General features: G+C 39.5%; 1 protein-coding gene and 1 long non-coding RNA gene across 2 annotated transcripts in view; one reads left to right on the forward strand and one right to left on the reverse strand.

The window, feature by feature from the left end:
• Positions 1 to 17,633, forward strand: part of MAP3K20 (mitogen-activated protein kinase kinase kinase 20) — a 492,577-nt gene that overhangs the window by 318,105 nt on the left and 156,839 nt on the right. Inside the window, exons 9-10 of the mRNA XM_029605800.1 lie at positions 1,989 to 2,063; positions 7,454 to 7,560. Coding sequence (XP_029461660.1) covers positions 1,989 to 2,063; positions 7,454 to 7,560 — 182 coding nt within the window. The remainder of the gene's footprint in view (positions 1 to 1,988; positions 2,064 to 7,453; positions 7,561 to 17,633) is intronic.
• LOC115093682 overlaps positions 1 to 17,633 on the reverse strand; it is a 170,923-nt gene that overhangs the window by 150,372 nt on the left and 2,918 nt on the right. Inside the window, exon 2 of the long non-coding RNA XR_003857379.1 lies at positions 7,384 to 7,568. This is a non-coding gene — a long non-coding RNA (uncharacterized LOC115093682). The remainder of the gene's footprint in view (positions 1 to 7,383; positions 7,569 to 17,633) is intronic.

Raw genomic sequence — 17,633 nt, forward strand, 5'->3', positions numbered from 1 at the left:
CGAGATTATATTCTTCAGCTTTTTTTTTTTTTCATAAAAAGGATGTCTTGTTCCATGGTTTAAAAGTTTGTATCTTTCCAGATGTACTAAAGCAAGTCAGGTTAAAAGGAAACGATTTCTGCTATTACGACCTGGGGTTTTACAATTAGGTGTTCTTTTTTTGGCTTAGTTTTCCCTGTAAGTGTATAGGTAAATTTCAGGAGATTAAATATGTATTCTTCAACCCCACTCAGTTATCTGTTTTCCAGAATGCAGGCAACAGAGGAGCGGCCCTGAAATTTCCTTTCCTGAAGCCATATTTTCTCCAACCAGTTAAATGCTAAATTTGTCATAAGGGGTCCTATCAGTGTGTTGTCATCATTTATGATATGTAATCTTTACTTTTCCTTTGATCTTGGGACGATCTTTTCCCCCATTTGTGGGCTGATAGAGCATAAGGGTTAAAATTATTGCTTGTATGCTATATTTCTCAATTATGTTTTCCCTTTCTTTCTATGCTGTTACAAACAAATGTATTACTTGGAGTTTGAAAATTCACATACAAAACAAAAAAAAGATACACACCCATCTCCCGATTTCAGCATACATCCAGCTTTCAAAATTCACCTCTTAACGAGTATGCTAACTTTAATGCATAAGCCCCTAATCAAGCATGTTGCAGTGGCTGTGCATTACCTGCATAGCCTGCATTTACTGCAGTGTTGCAGCTGCTACAGCTGAAATAGTGAGGCCTGCCTTTTAGAATTGGACATGGCGGATGAACCTCACAAACCTGTGCCTCAAGACGAAAACAAACATGCTGCAGAAGTAGTGCTCATATAAGGATCTAGTTTAATTTAAAACAGTTGAAAATGTTCACAGTTTGATTACAGAAACACAGACATCACAAGGCAGGAAAATTCTTTATTTCTGGGGCCCTAATTTTAAAGAAAATGGATATGGGAGCCCATTTTCTTATTCCAGAGAGGTAAAAGGCACATGTAGATGGTAAATAACCCCCAAAACTTGCTTGCTCGCTCAGTCTGTGCAGGGTTAAAATGGTAGATTGGGCATTGGATAGAGCAAAGTAATATGTAAAACAGATAAACATTTACAAAAGGATTTATCATATCTAAAGCTTAATGAAAGCTAGAGTAATTTCACACTTTTTGAAAGGAGTATCTTTCTTCCCTGTTTGCTAAATAAAGTAGAATTGCATGTAAAAGGATAGCAAAATCATAACTTTTTAAAACGTTAATTATTTATTGGGACCAAAACTACATTTTTCTATTTCGGTCTTAATAATTGATCAAAAATTATTTTGAGGACCTAAATCTTTCTTTATAAAATCTTTTTTTTAAATCCATTACTTTAATAGGGTCTGTATAAAAACTTTAAGTTTGCGTTTCTAGCCATATACACTGAATTAAGAATCATATCGACTGAGTTGAAAGTAAGCAGGGTATCTGTTATTTGAGACGCATCAGATCCCAGCCAAAACTAAAATTAGTAGACTTTATCTCGTGGCTGGTTTCTTACTCGTCTTGTCTTTAAACATCAGTTTGCAGGAATGAATTCTTCTCAGATTCTTGTTGGCTTGTTTTGCATGTAGGCCGTTGGACTGTTCACCTTTTACATACTGTGATCCTCAGTAATAAAACTTTCTTTTATTATGTATCAGATACTTATGGGCCCATTTATCAGTGTTGCTCCAGTGCAGAAAGGGTTCCAGTTTTGCCATTGGTTGTTTTCCTCATTGAAAATAATGCAATAGTTTCACTGATATATTGGGAGCAAGGTTTTTATTTTTTTTAACCAAAGCAATACTCTAACAAAAGTTTTATGAATCTATCCCATAGACATTCTACTGTTAAATTGTAAAGATGATTTTAAAAATTATATTTGATGGAAGCAAAAATGGATTTTATATAGTGTGCTGAGATGCTTAAAGTAAAACCAGTTACTGAGTAATTGATTAACTTAACTGATACATCATATTTTCTTTGCAGCGATTAACCATTCCAAGCAGTTGTCCTAGAAGTTTTGCAGAAATGATGCGTCAGTGCTGGGAAGCAGAAGCAAAGGTACATAATTTTGGCAAGTTTAGCTATTTTTAAATCATTTCTATTGGTTGATCCCAATCTATTCTAAAAAGTGTCTTAGATTTCAGATGTGTGTTTTTAGCAGGACTAAATATGTTAGGAGAATTTGCCACAGTCTCTCCTCTCTGCTACATAATCTTTCCTTTCTACTAGTTTATGAATGTATAATTTTTCATTATTTGAATAAAAACAAAGTAAATGACTGATTGAAAATGGCTCAAAGTGAAAAGTTATTGTAAAGAAAAGACACCTAGTTAGCTCATAGAGATGAAACAGTGTTTTACCCATGGAAATGGCCTTTTACGAAATTGCCCGCCAGATATGTGAGAAAAGTTATGCATGTGTGTCCTATTCATGTGACTGAATGGAGGCATTTCTAGAAGTGGGGTTGAGAAAGGTTTGGACTCTAGCGCTTATTTTTGCATTTTCAGAAGTATGCATGTAAATTATCCCCAGAATACTCTGTGCATATAATGGGTGTAATTATGTGTGGGTAAATGTAGTGGGATACGTTTTAGAGAGGACTTATGGGCCAAATTTTAATACCCACGCGCGGGCGTAGATTTGTGCAAGCAACCCGGCGCGCACAAATCTACGCCTGATTTTATAACATGCGTGCGCAGTTGCGCACATGTTATAAAATCCGGGGTCGGCGTGCGCAAGGAGGTGCACCTTGCGCGTGCCGAGCCCTAGGGGAGCCCCGATGGTTTTTCCTGTTCCCTCCTCCCCCCAGCCCTACCTAAACCCCCCCCCCCTAACCTTTATTATGCAAGTTGCACCTGCCTCTGGGCAGGCGTAGGCCGGCGCGCGATCCTCCGGCACAGCCACTGTGCCGGAGGCTTCAGTCCCGCCCTGCCCCCGCCCCCACCCCTTTCACAAAGCCTTGGGACATACGTGCGTCCCGGGGCTTGCGCGTGTCGCCAGGCCTATGCAAAATAGGCTTGGCGCACGTAGGGCTTTTAAAATCTGCCCCTATGCGCGTAAGTCCACTTTGAAAATTGGTGTAACTTGTACACGTTTTTGCCATCTTTCTTATGTGGGCTGTTTGAAAATTACTCCCCTAGAGCCTGCCTTGAACAGGTTTATCAAATATATAACACACTGAATAATAGGGGTATGCAATCATTAATTTTTGGATATCTTCGTTTCATTCGTTTCGCACGTACGTGCTTATATAAAACAAACAGACGAATGTACTCACAAAACGAATGGAATACATACATTCATTCATCCGTTAGGTATGCAATAGGCATCCAAACGAATGAAATGAATAGACATATAAATGTACATTCCTACAATAAGGCCAATAATGATCATCTTAACAAGATACAAAACACTTTTGTCTTTGAAAGAATTGATAGCTGAGAGCATTTTGTACTTAACTATCTGAAATGCAAATAAAACATAAAATTAATAATTGTGTAATGTGTTGTATTGCATAATTTTCAAAATGAACTTATGTGCATAAGTTTGCTTTGAAAATTGGTGCAACTTATTCGCATAGCTGCCACATGAGTTATAAATATCTCTAGGCTCTGAAAATAAATGAATTTTAGCAAATTCAAGGGGCCATTGTGAATTTCTTTGTTTGAACAGTTGAAGTGAACAAATTGGTTTTAAGATGTTGCATTTACTTTGAAATCTTCGGTGATAAGCTATGTTTGCATTGAGATTGCTTGTTTCTGTACACAGAAAGGAAAGTCTATTTTAGTTTCTAACTGCTGCAGTTGTCATAGCATGATAGAAAGGATAGGCACATTTATTGTGACAGTGTAGGTTATAGCTTTGCTTGGGAGTCTCAAGCAGAGAATTTTAGCAGCTCAGAGAAGCACATCTGGCCACTCTATTTTCAAAAACTACACCAGTCCACCTCAGCTCTCATATTAACAAAACATGCCAGGAAGTAAAAATCCAGTGCAGTCCTTTCTGTTTCTAATCAATTTTTCACCTTGTTACATCAGACTGGTTTTAAAAAATATTTCTTATAGAGTGATGGTTTCAGGAGCACGTGCGCTCCAGAGAGATAATAAAACAGATTACAGTTAAGGGTGATTAAAGAAACTCTAGTTTTGAAAAGATTTCTTCCATTTTGTACCTGTATTAAAAAAAAATCATTAGTTACTGCTGAATGTGCATTTCTGATGGAGCTCTTTTTATATTATAAATATGAAAAATTGGTCGCAGTTAAATAAAACCAGATAATTCACTGGTTGCTCATTTAGGATCTGATAGATCGCTTTCTTAACCTCACCTAAATTACTTTGTCTGCTATGCTACTCCTCATGTATATTAGTCATTATACGTGTCTCCTACAGTTGTTGTACCATTGACTGAGTTTTGTTCCATTGTGGTTTTTGTATTTGTGTATTTTGTATCTTTTTTGTTAACTTCAATAAAAAGATTGAATTAAAAAAAATATCGTTAGCTAAAAGAGCCTAAAATGATATCACTATTTGTGTTTTGCATGTGTAGGGAGATATTATGAGGGTAATTTTGTAACATTGTGAAAACGTTTTTCAAAGCAGACTTATGCGCAAAAGTCCATTTCTAAAATCATCCAGGCAAAACTATAAGCACGCAACTATACTGAGGCAATTTATGCACATAGGAGTAGATTTTCAAAGGGGTTTTGGGTGTAAAAATGGCATATAGGCGTGTAAATAGCATGTACTCATGTATGTGCTATTTTATAAACATTCGAGTATGCTTGTATTTTCCATTTCACACATACATTTTACCGGGGGAGGGTAGACTAGGGGCGTTCTGGGGTGGGGTTCAGACGTATGTGTGTTATTTGCTATTTTCTAAGAGATATACATGTATACGTTAACAGATCTATTTGTACACTTTTACACCTGCTAATTAACTTGAGCAAGTGAAAGTGGACATGTCTCTTGTTTTTGAGTTTGAGATCTGGATGAACTGATGAGGGGCTCAGGGTGAGGTGCTAGAGGGTCTATGTGAACTGGAGATGAATTGGGTAAACTGGTGCCGGTATCAGCGAACTGCTGATTCCAAGAACATGTGCAAGTATGTATTTTCAAAATGGTAAACGCACATATTTCATAAAATACTTGCTTCTGCATATAAATCGGGATTATTTTATGTATGTTATTTTTTTATGCACCTTAAATATATGTACACATTTTTATAAAATAGGTGTAGAAAGTAAGCGTGTTCTTGTATTGGAAATATTTGTGTGTACTGAAATGTGCACGCGTACTTTTGGAGCAGAACTACATAGTATTTATAAACTGTGCAGCTCCCACCACACAGTATATAAAGGGGCAAATATTAAAAGCTACACGCGGGCGTAGATTTGTGCGCGCAACCCTGCGTGCACAAATCTACGCCTTATTTTATAACATGCGCGCGCAGCCACGCGCATGTTATAAAATCCGAGGTCGATGCGCGCATCTTGCACGTTCCAAGTCCTAGGGGAGCCCTGATGGCTTTCCCCTTTCCCTCCGGAACTTTCCTTCCGCTCCCCCCCCACCTCTGGCAGGTGTAACTTGTGCGCACCAGCTGCCGGCGCACCATCTGCCAGCGCGCGATCCCTCAGCACGGCCACTGTGCCGGAGGCCTCGGTACCGCCCCCAGACTGGCGCCTTGCCCATGCCCCTTTCCCACCCCTTTTTCAAAGCCCCGGGACATACGCGCATCCCAGGGCTTGCAAGCATTGCCGGGCCTATGCAAAATAGGCTTGGCGTGCATAATCCCCCTGCGCGCGTAAATCCAGCCGGATTTACGCACGCAAGGCTTTTAAAATCTGGCCCAAAATATTAGCATTAAATTCTGAAAGCTCTCTCACATGTGTAAATGTTGTACCAAGGATAAGTTTGAAAGTTGACTCATACTTTTTAAAATCAAAACATATACGTGTGAGTCCCAGCTCCACCCAGTTACCTCTCTTTGAAATGCCTCTCGCCAGGTACCTAAAAGTATGCACGTACAGTATGTGTGCACGTAATTTTACACGCGTATCGGTTGTGCAGTTTGCTAAAGGACGACTTCTGTGAGCAAAGCACCCGTTTGCTCACAGAAGTCCCTTTTGAAAATTACTCTCCATGTGGGCAATTTTCAGACTACCGGCCTTGCTGCAGCATCTGTGGGTACTTTTTAGCCTATAGTCTTTGCACCAGTTTTCAAAGGAAGGGTACGCATTTACTTTGAAAATTGCCTAAGGAAAAAGATTTGCACCTCTTTTTCATGCAGATACTTTTTCAGACCAAAACTACGCGCGTGCAATTTTCTCCCCGTTCTAAGCCTGCCCTGGAAACATATCCACTACATTTTAGGTAAAAGTGCATGCCTTGCAGAACTACACACAGACCTTTACCCTCAAACAGGGTGTGCAAATTTTAGACAGGCGAAACGCTTTTTACCTGCAGAAATCCCTTTGAAAACTGACCTATGTTTGGAGTAATTTTCAAAGGGGCTTCTGTTCGGTAAAAGGTTGTGTGCACCAAATAGCAGATTGCAACTTGCGCCGGGTAAATTTGGTGGGATAACTTTCAAAGCAGAATTATGCGCATAAGCTCGCTTTGAAAAGTGATGCAACTTCTGATAGTAACTTTTAAACAGGCACGTGGGCGCACATGTACACGCATTCATCGGCCCGTGCCCAGGGACACTGCCATTTTATAACATACACGAGTATAGGCACGCATGTTATAAAATAGCCTGAATGCGCAAACGTGCTTGCAGTTTTAAGTGGCCACGTGCCTATGCACGCAAATGCTGGTTCTAACATGTAAGTCAGGGGATCTTAATAGACACGTGCGCCAACGCCATTACCAGTTTACCCAGTTTGTTCCCATTTCACCCAGGTGAGGATAAGACTTCCCAACCCCCCCCCCTAGTTTAATAGCCTCCCTTCTTCCCTGTTTGCCCCAACCCTTAAAACTCTGCCAATCTATATATTTATCTTTATTTTGTTACTGACATGTTCTCCGTAGCAGAAGGAGATCCAGGCATGCGCCCGTGCATGTAAGTATTTACACGCTAATTTGAAGTTGAAATCCAGGAACGCCCATGCTCTGCCCAGACCATGGCCACACCCCACCCCTTTTTTTGGAACTTTTCATTTATGCGTGCGATGGGAGATATGCACCCACTCGGGCGGCTTTTAAAATGCGCTTGGTGTGCCCCAGCCCGACACATTCCCATATCTCCCGGTTTTGGCGCGCGTCTGGCTCTTAAATTTCACCTTTAAGCATGTATTTGCAGCATAGGCCATGCGGGGTGTTTGAAAATGACTTTTCCTAGGATTACAGTTATATTTAGTTTTAATAGCACTTACCATGTTTCAGTTTCTGAGTGTGGAAATTCTGTATGTAGGACAATAAAAGCATTTGTCGTATTTTCTTCAGAAAAGACCATCTTTCAAGCAAATAATTTCGAACTTGGAATCAATGGCACATGACAGCAAGCTCCCAGATCAGTGCAATTCATTCTTGCACAACAAGGCGGAGTGGAGGTATGCTTCTGTGAATTCAAAGTTAGATTATGAAGTAGGCTGGAGAAATGGGAGGAAGACATGAATTCTTTCTTGAGGAGGTTGAGGTTCAAACGAATTTTATCGATGGCCGATATGCTGAAGGAAAGAGGAATATCAAAATGCTTAAAGGAATTAGGTGTGTAGGTAAGTTAGAACCATACAGCAGAAAGTTTTAGTTTGATAGTGGCAAGACGTTTCGGATTGCCCTGCAAACTGCCATGAGATTCTTATAATCCATGTCATTTCACCAGGTTACAGCATGGAAACTACAACCAATGCTTTTGGGGAATTTGACTTTCAAGCTTTTGCACATAATTCAGTTACTTTATAATACAGCAGCAAAAGAGAATATAGAGACCAAAATCTTTGTTGAATAATGCCTTTGAAGTGCAGCAGTAAAGGAATCTGCCACTGCTGAGCATGCACTGTCATGACGCTGCTTCTCTGTCCGTTCCTCTCTCCCTCTGATAGCTGCGTCTGGGCAGCACATGTGGTAAAGAGGAGCCTCCTCTCCTGTGGGGCTTTTACAGTGTTCTTTTTCTGAGAAGGAACTGACGTGGAAAGGAGGGGAAGGACAGAAGGACACAAGGTAGAGGGGGCAAGGGAAGGACAGGGAGATGGACAAAGGAAGAGAAGGGAGGATTGCAGAAGGACACAGGGAGTGAGGGGAGTAGGGCAGAGAGTATGGAGGAAAAAAAAGCCAGGGCACAGGGAGCGAGTGGAGTTGGACCCAGGAGCAGAAGAAGGGAAAATCAAGTTGCAGTGCAAAAGACAGAGGAAAAAGAACCCAAGCAAACTTAATGGAGGTAAGAGAAACTTCAGAGGAAATGGAGGAGAAGGAAAGGACAAAGCTAGGAGAGTGAGGAAGTGGGGTAATAGCATTTTGTGGCACATATCATAGTTCCAGGCATCACTGAATAGGCAAATGGACCCTGATGCAATTTTTTTTGCATGATTTGCAGCACTTGATGTGTAGCTGAAAATACTGAGTGAATTTCCTACATCCCTTGCATCCCTCGCTCCCGCCTATCTCATTGAATAAGCAAAACCCCGAGGTTCCTTGATATAATCAGGCAGGAGATTATTACCTGAGCTTTCTCACTGCAGCAGACTATATTAAGCATCATTGGCTTTTGTCCTGGGAAGCTACGAAGAAACATTTTTTAAAAATTCTGTGTGTTACAGATGAAGAAAGTGGAAAAACAAAGTTCATCCAGCAAATTAAAAAACTAAAAGAAGGAAAAGGAAGGGCAGATCACAGCAATTAAACTACGAAAACAATTCTAAGAAAAAAATCAAATCAGTGGATTGGACGTATTGTATGTGTGGAAAAAGTGAGCACAAGAAGGGGTCTTAGAGCCAGGTCACATGATTAAAAATATAAATAGCATGCTTTAGAGCTGACTTTATTTCTCCACTGACTCAGCAGAGCATCTAATGAAGACTATGCACTGCTGCTTGCTCTTGCCAGTACTGGAATACTAACATATTGTGCCATCTGCTGATCAGAGATGCAAACAGTAGGCATCATGTACGATTCCTTAATGTTTGGTATCGAGTTATTCAGATTAGTGTTTGAAGTGGAATTCTCAGACTTCATGCTGTTTTGAAACTCTACATTTGACATGCATGCACTTACATTTCTCCTACATTAGGATAATGCTATTTCTAGAGATGTGGATTTAAGGAATTATAAGGAAGCAGCTCTTGCTAATAATCAATGTATTTCTTGTAGTTTATAATCTATTGTGAATAGATTTCTATTAATTGCACTCATTTGTAGAATTAGATTGCTGGAATTATGAATCCATGATGCCTGATAGAGCAGTATCTTTTCACAAGAATCCTTTTCCTGCCATATTATCTTGTTGATAACTAAGATTGACAGTGAGGGAGTGAGCATGGATTCACGCAAGGTGGTGGCTTGAGGATACAGTTGAGAGATGGAGATAAGCCAAGTTTCTAGTGACTGTTGGCAGTTGGAGCTCATTGCCTGTGCAAAAGCTGCTTAGTGCATGAAGGAAAACTAGAGACATCATCTACTTTTCTTTCCCTTGCTCAGGCCTATGAATGGCCATTAAAGATAGGAGGGGGGTCTCCTTCCAATCTACTATCCCTGGCCCTGTGTGGGAAGATCAGCAAATAACGGGGGTCATTCTTTAAAATGCGATGTGCCCTAACACACGTGATAGCGACTGCATCATGGTGTTAACATTTAAATAAGGGAAAGGGGTGGGGTTAGGGCAGGGTTTGGGTGGGGTTAGGAAACATTTTTACGGGCCCGCTGCAGGCGATAATGTTTTTGACATTATCGCCGGCAGTAGTGCCAGAAATAACGCCACCTTTTATGGTGGCGCTGTGTGGGCGATAGTGTACGCCGCGCCACAAACACATCGGGCAAAAACGCACCGCCACGATGCGGCTGTGTATACGCTATCGCCCCCGCCCCTTTTTTTCGCAGCTCATGAATCTAGGCCAATAATTGCTATTCACAGCTGGATAGAAGCTGCGCTGTTAATAAATCTTTATTGTGATCATTTTACCACTGGATTTCTATGTCTCAGTACTAGAAAATCAGTACAACAAAAAATTGGCAGCAAAGGATCACTTAGTACTAATAAATAAAAAAAATTAAAAAGCATATTATTAGTACTTAGTCGTTCTTTGCTGTGTGGTTGCTTAGTTTGTAAGTCTTATGTGAGACAAATATCTAACTTATGAAAAATTTCCTGGTTCAATGACAAGAAGCAGAATAGGTCTAAATGGTCAGTTTTTTCGATAGATGAAGGTAAATAGTGAAGTGCTTTAGGGATCTCTACTGGGACTGGTGTTTTTTTTTATATATTTATAAATAAAGTGGAAAAAGGAACGAGTGAGGTAATTAAATTTGTAGATGACACAAAATTATTCCAAGTTGCTAAATCACAAGTGGATTTCGGGAAATTGCAAGAGGATCTTACAAGATTAGGAGACTGGGCATCCAAATAGTGATGAAATTTAAATTGGAGAAGTGCAAAGTGATGCACATAGTGAAAAGTAATCCAAACTGTAGTTACATGATATTAGATTTCATACTAGGAGTTACCACCCAGGAAAAGGATTTAGGCATCATCAAGGACGATACATTGAAATCCCTGGCTCAGTGTGCAGTGGCAGTCAAAAAAGCAAACAGAATGTTAGGAATTATTAGTAAAGGAATGGAGAATATCATAATATCTCTGTATCAGTCCATCTAGTGTACTTTGTGCAAGTCTGCTCACCACATCTCAAAAAAAGATAGAGTGGAACTGAAAAATGTTCATAGAAGGGTGACAAAAATGATAAACTGAATGGAACAATTCCCCTATGAGGAAAGGCTAAAGAGGTTAAGGTTCTTCAATTTGGAGAAGAGATGGCTGAGGGGAGATATGATAGAGATATATAAAATCATAAGTGGAGTGGAACAGGTAAATGCAAATCAGTAGTTTACCCTTTCAAAAAACTAAGGGACATTTCAAGAAGTTATTAAGTAGCACATTTAAAACAAATCTGAGAAAATACTTTTTCACTCAATGCACATGCGGAGCATGTGGTAAAGACAGTTAATGGAGTTGGTTTTAAAAAAGGTTTGGACAAGTTTCTGGAGGAAAAGTCCATAAATCATTATTAACCAGGTAGACTTGAAGGAAGCCACTGTTTATCCTTGGGAGTAAGCAACATGGAATCTGTCTACTATTTGGGATAAGAACATAAGAACATGCCATACTGGGTCAGACCAAGGGTCCATCAAGCCAGCATCCTGTCTCCAATAGTGGCCAATCCAGGCCATAAGAACAAAAGTACCCAAAAACTAAGTCTATCCCATGCTACTGTTGCTAGTAACAGCAGTGGCTATTTTCTAAGTCAACTTAATAGCAGGTAATGGACTTCTCCAAGAACTTATCCAATCCTTTTTTAAACCTAGCTATATTAACTGCACTAACCACATCCCCTGGCAACAAATTCCAGAGTTTAATTGTGCGTTGAGTGAAAAAGAACTTTCTCCGATTAGTTTTAAATGTGCCACATGCTAACTTCATGGAGTGTCCCCTCGTCCTTCTATTATCCGAAAGAGTAAATAACCGATTCACATTTACCCATTCTAGACCTCTCATGATTTTAAACACCTCTATCATATCCCCCCTCAGTCGTCTCTTCTCCAAGCTGAACAGTCCTAACCACTTTAGTCTTTCCTCATAGGGGAGCTGTTCTATCCCCTTTCTCATTTTGGTCGCCCTTCTCTGTACCTTCTCCATTGCAACTATTTCTTTTTTGAGATGCGGCGAGCAGAATGTACAAAGTATTCAAGGTGCAGTCTCATCATAGAGCGATAAAGAGGCATTATGACATTTTCCGTTTTATTCACCATTCCCTTTCTAATAATTCCCATCATTCTGTTTGCTTTTTTGACTGCCGCAGGACACTGAACCGACGATTTCAATGTGTTATCCACTATGACACCTAGATCTCTTTCTTGGGTTGTAGCACCTAATATGGAACCCAACATTGTGTAATTATAGCATGGGTTATTTTTCCCTATATGCATCACCTTGCACTTATCCACATTTAAATTTCATCTGCCATTTGGATGCCCAATTTTCCAGTCTCACAAGGTCTTCCTGCAATTTATCACAATCCGCTTGTGATTTAACTACTCTGAATAATTTTGTATCATCTGCAAATTCGTATTCCTTTCCAGATCATTTATAAATATATTGAGGGCCCAGTACAGATCCCTGAAGCACTCCACTGTTTACCCTTTTCCACTGAGAAAATTGTCCATTTAATCCTACTCTCTGTTTCCTGTCTTTTAGCCAGTTTGTAATCCACGAAAGGACATCGCCACCTATCCCATGACTTTTTACTTTTCCTAGAAGCCTCTCATGAGGAACTTTGTCAAATTCCTTCTGGAAATCCAAATACACTACATCTACCGGTTCACCTTTATCCACATGTTTATTAACTCCTTCAAAAAAGTGAAGCAGATTTGTGAGGCAAGACTTGCCTTGGGTAAAGCCATGCTGACTTTCTTCCATTAAACCATGTCTTTCTATAAGTTCTGTGATTTTGTTATTTAGAACACTTTCCACTATTTTTCCTGGCACTGAAGTCAGGCTAACTGGTCTGTAGTTTCCCAGATTGTCCCTGGAGCCTGCCAGGTCCTTGTGACCTGGATTGGCTACTGCTGGAAACAAGAAATTAGGCTTGATGGATTATTGGTCTAATACAGTATGGTAGTTCTTATGTTGTGATCTTATGCAATAGCAAACAAAACAATTCACAATTACACAAGCATGAGACCTTTAATTACATATTTTCTCTACCACCTCCTCCCTCAACCCAAAGTGGAGACCATATATGCATATCTGTTTTAAATCTTAGCTGCCAGCCCCTAGACCATTCCTTGAGCTTTGTTAGATCCCTCTTCATGTTTTCCACGCCTTTCTGGTTGTCTACCTTGTTGCAGATATCCCAATAATCCTTCTGCAGTGTCATTCGTAAATATGTTGAAAAGAACCTATCCAAAGACCAATCCCTGTGGCACACCACAATAATGCATCCTTCCTTGGAGTGAACTCTATTTACTACTGCTTTTTGTTGCCTCCCACTCAACCAGTTTCTAACTCAGTCAGTCTCTTTAGGGCCCATACCAAGGGTGCTTCATTTATTTACAAGTCGCCTATGTAGAACCATTCAAAGCCTTACTGAAATCCAAGTATACTATATCTAGTACTCTCTACTGACCCAACTCTCGTGTAACCCAATCAAAGAAATTGATCAGATTCATCTGATAAGACCTACCTCTAAAACCATGCTGCCTCGGGTTGTGAAGTTGATTGGATTCCAGAAACTACACTATTCTCTGTTTTAGTAGCGATTCCATTAGTTTGTTCACCATGGAGATCAGATTAACCGGTCTGTAGTTCTCAGCCTCCTCTTTACTTCCACTTTTGTGAATAGGAATCACATCCACCTGACTCCAGTCCTCCAGATCTACTCCTGACTCTAAAGAAGCATTGAAAGGTCAGCCAGCGGAACTACCAGAACTTCTCTAAGTTCCCTTAATAGATGTTTCCCATCTGGCTTCTTTTGCTTCCTGAGTGTACATGTTAAATGCTCCAAGACAGCCCAACAAGAAATGCTTAGAGATAATTTTCACATGTATGGAATTGTTAGTTTATCAGTTTCCTGAAGCCAGACATCTATGATTTATCACTCCATAATCCTAGAAGACGGATGATCCAAGGACATCCTCCATCCGCATACACTGGAAAAGTTATCTGATACTTGAATGCAAAAATTATGCACCTCTATACATCTGCACCACATATGGATATACCTACCAATTTCCTCACAGCCTCACTAACATAATGAATATTACTCAATTTAGAGAAGAAAAGGGGAATGGGATGTGTACAATGTAATAATTTAAATAATAATTCCTGACTCTTACAACTCAGAGAAATGTTCCTGAAAGCACTCCAAATTTGTTTCCAGTCTTTCCACCAGATATATTTGGAGGTCAGAATTCCATTTCCTTATAAGGCCTCATCCCAATACATGCATACAGTTTAGGCACCAAACAATGTTCTCCATCGCAGCACAGTAGCTCTTCCAATTCTTTGCATTTCTCTACTGTCTCACCATGTTCATTATATTTTTGTTTTGTGAATCTAATAGAATGCTCATTATTAGATTTCTGGAGAGGTTTAGCTTATCTCTGGCCAAGTTTAGTTTCCTTAGTGTGGTAGAAGAGCAGTTTGATTTATCCTGACTTTCTAGATCACTGATAAGTTTTTCCAACTTGCCCTGTCTAGCCTTTTTTTTTAATTAATATAGTTTGCATAAGATATTATCTTACCCCGTGCTATTGCTTTTAATGTCTCCCATCTTAGTGTAGGATCAAATTCTGCAACTGAATTATTCTTAAATTCTGTGATGGTATCCAACACCATTTGCCTGAATTCCTGTATATTCAAAAGGAAAAGGTTAAGTCTCCAGTGCCTAGATAACCTGAATATAAACAGATTTTATGACATGACTTCAAGAGCTCAAATCCATGAATCAGTGTGGAGTATCTAATGATATAGAAGATCTCCTTGATTGAGCTTGCTTTTTCTAGTATATGGGCCTTGTCTGCCAAGTTGGGGAACTTTATAATCACTGTCCTGGTGCAGCCTTTGCTTGGAGGGAGAGTCAAGGTGCAGTGAGTTTACTTAATTTTAGCACAATTGCCCTTAACATCAAGGCCCAATGCCTTGGGAAGCCATTTTGAGAAAAAGCCATGGAGTCTGAGCTCCCCTCCTGCTCTGGAAACCCCACAATCCATATGTTTTCTCAGCAGCCCCATTTTTCTTAATCGTTTAATTTATCAGAAGTTTCACTTATTCTCCTTTCCTTTTCTGCTACACACTAGTCAGCGACATTTCAAGTTCTTGTACATGGTTTACAGTTTCAGTAATGCATGTTGAATTTTCTTGTATGGAGGACATCATTTGAGCAACCATACCAACAACCACATCCAATTTAGAGTTGATGTTAGTGATAATTTTTTGAGAAATGCTCAAACGTATTTTGCAAAGTTTTTGTGGTATCAAGTATAGTTTCTGGTGTCAGCCATCTCTCCCCTGAGTCAGCGTTCTCGTCCTCACTTACCGCTCCAGCAGAGGTTTTTGCCAATTCGCTTCAGTTTCTTTGGTTGATCAGACCAAATAGCTGGTAATGACTTCTTCTGTAGCTCTTTAGCCATTTCTAGCAGAATTTGTGCCAGTGTAAGGATATAATAATGGATATTAAACCTAGGGCCCAGGCTGCAAGCTTCTAAAGTGGCCTGTTAGTGCTGCATTGGGCGACCTCCATCACTTTCTCCTTTTCAACATCCACCAGAGAGCATTACAAAACCATGGTGTCTCAATCTTCACATCAAGAATTTGAATCTCCATACTAGACTCAAGATTCTGATTTTCAATACAAATCCTCATATGATTTCTTTTTAGATCTTTCTTCACCAAGCTCTCCAGGTTTACCTCCTGACCCCTATCAATACATCTCCAGATGATCTATCTTACCCACAATTTATTCAAAAGATGTCCAAATGCATTCCTTTCCAGCTCCAAGAAGACCGTGAACCATTTGAAGGCTTCCCAGGTATCTTAAAATATATCAAGACACTGATATCTGCAGAGCGAATGAATCAAGACACTGATATCTGCAGAGCGAATGAATTGCAGACATAGATTCACATTTTTAGAAACAGAGTGGTCCTTCGAAGTCTGCAAAATGTCTAACCAGACGTGGTTACCCAAGTCCACTTAAATCAATCAGTGGTTCTACCCATTTCTTTTCCAAGGCTTCATTCCAATAAAAACAGAACAAACCTTACAGAAAATTATCCCAATTATTTCTTATGATCCAAGTAAACTAGGCCTTCTACTGAGAAAATAAACTGTATCCTCCTGGTTATCGAACTGCATTAATCATTGTTATAAGGATGCAGACATGAAATCTTGCAGGCAAGGTAAAGGCTCATCAAATTCATGCATTGGCAGCTTCCGTGTCATTTCTCCACTTAATCTCATTACAAGATAGCTGTTATGCTGCTATTTAATCTTCAGTGCATACATTTACCAAACTTTATGGTTTGAAGAATAATCCTGCTCTGATGGTACTTTTAGACAAACTGTAAAAAAAAAAAAAATTATTTAAGTAATGTCTTCAACTGTTCCTTCTTCCACAGTAGATCGGATTGCATATCTGACATAAGGTATACAAACATCTTTCCTTATGCAACCCTCAGTTGGGGAATACCCATTTGTTTGGCTGTATTTGCCTGCTTGCCCATGGAGAAAACAAACTTGCTGACCTGTAATAGGTGTTTTCCATAGACAGCAAGGCAAACAACCACCCAATCCAACCCAACCCTCCTCCCATTAGCAAAGGCATTGCTAGGTACCTAAAAGATCTGAGGTATGGGCCCATAAGCCCTCTCTTTCCCTGAAATGTTGATAATTAACCAACTTTATCACAATCTTCCTCTTCCCCCCTCCCCCCACCCAAGAACAATCCTGTTAAAACACTTAATTGGACATCACACTTTTAAACAATGAATGATCTTTGTTCTATGTTCCCATGCAGCTGTCATCAGGAAGACATCTTATATGACCTGTGACAGGGAAACACCCCCATTGCCCCTTACCACTCACCATAGAAAATAAATATTCAAATTCTGGTGTCATCTCAGTAACAGGAACAATAATTTCCTTCACAACCAACCAGGAACATTGTGTTATAATTCAAAATCCTGAAAAAAATATACTCAGAACCTATAGCAAACCTGCCATATTATAACACACTAACTGCCAGACTCAAACAGTAACAGCCCTGTCTATGAAAAGGCAATGCCACAAATATTACACCAGGTCTTAAAACACCATTACACCTATTAGAACCCTACCCAGAAACTACATGCTAGCAGAAGATCTCACCTTCTCACACATATAGAACACTGAAAGACCCTCACCAAATACAGAATAAAGAGACCATAAAGTATAAATGGAAACATTCAGATAAAAAATGAACTGGAAACCTCAAGAAACCAGACTGGGTATGCAGGGCAACAATGGAAAAACAGAAATCTCACCAGGCCTCATAAAACATCAATCATAATAGTAAAAACATAAGAATAAAAGGAATACATATTTCAAAAAACAGCTGATGATTAGAATAACCAGCCAATAATTAAAAATGTATATTAACATTTTTAAAAATGTACCAAACACCAATAAAACATTGCGAAACAGTACACACATAACACCAAATAATTAAAACTAATAGGAATAAAAAAAATGTCATTGTTCTTTATACCTGGGAACTTTCGATTTCCAGTTACCCTGAGTTTATAGTGGATTAGTGGGGGAAAGAAGAGGGAACCCAAACTTTATCCTCTCTCTCTCTCTCTCTCTCTCTCTCTCTCTCTCTCATATATACACACACTCTCCACCCCAAACGTTCATTCTGTCTCTCACACAAACACA

The sequence above is a fragment of the Rhinatrema bivittatum genome, chromosome 6, assembly GCF_901001135.1.
Source record: "Rhinatrema bivittatum chromosome 6, aRhiBiv1.1, whole genome shotgun sequence".
Lineage (NCBI taxonomy): Eukaryota > Metazoa > Chordata > Amphibia > Gymnophiona > Rhinatrematidae > Rhinatrema > Rhinatrema bivittatum.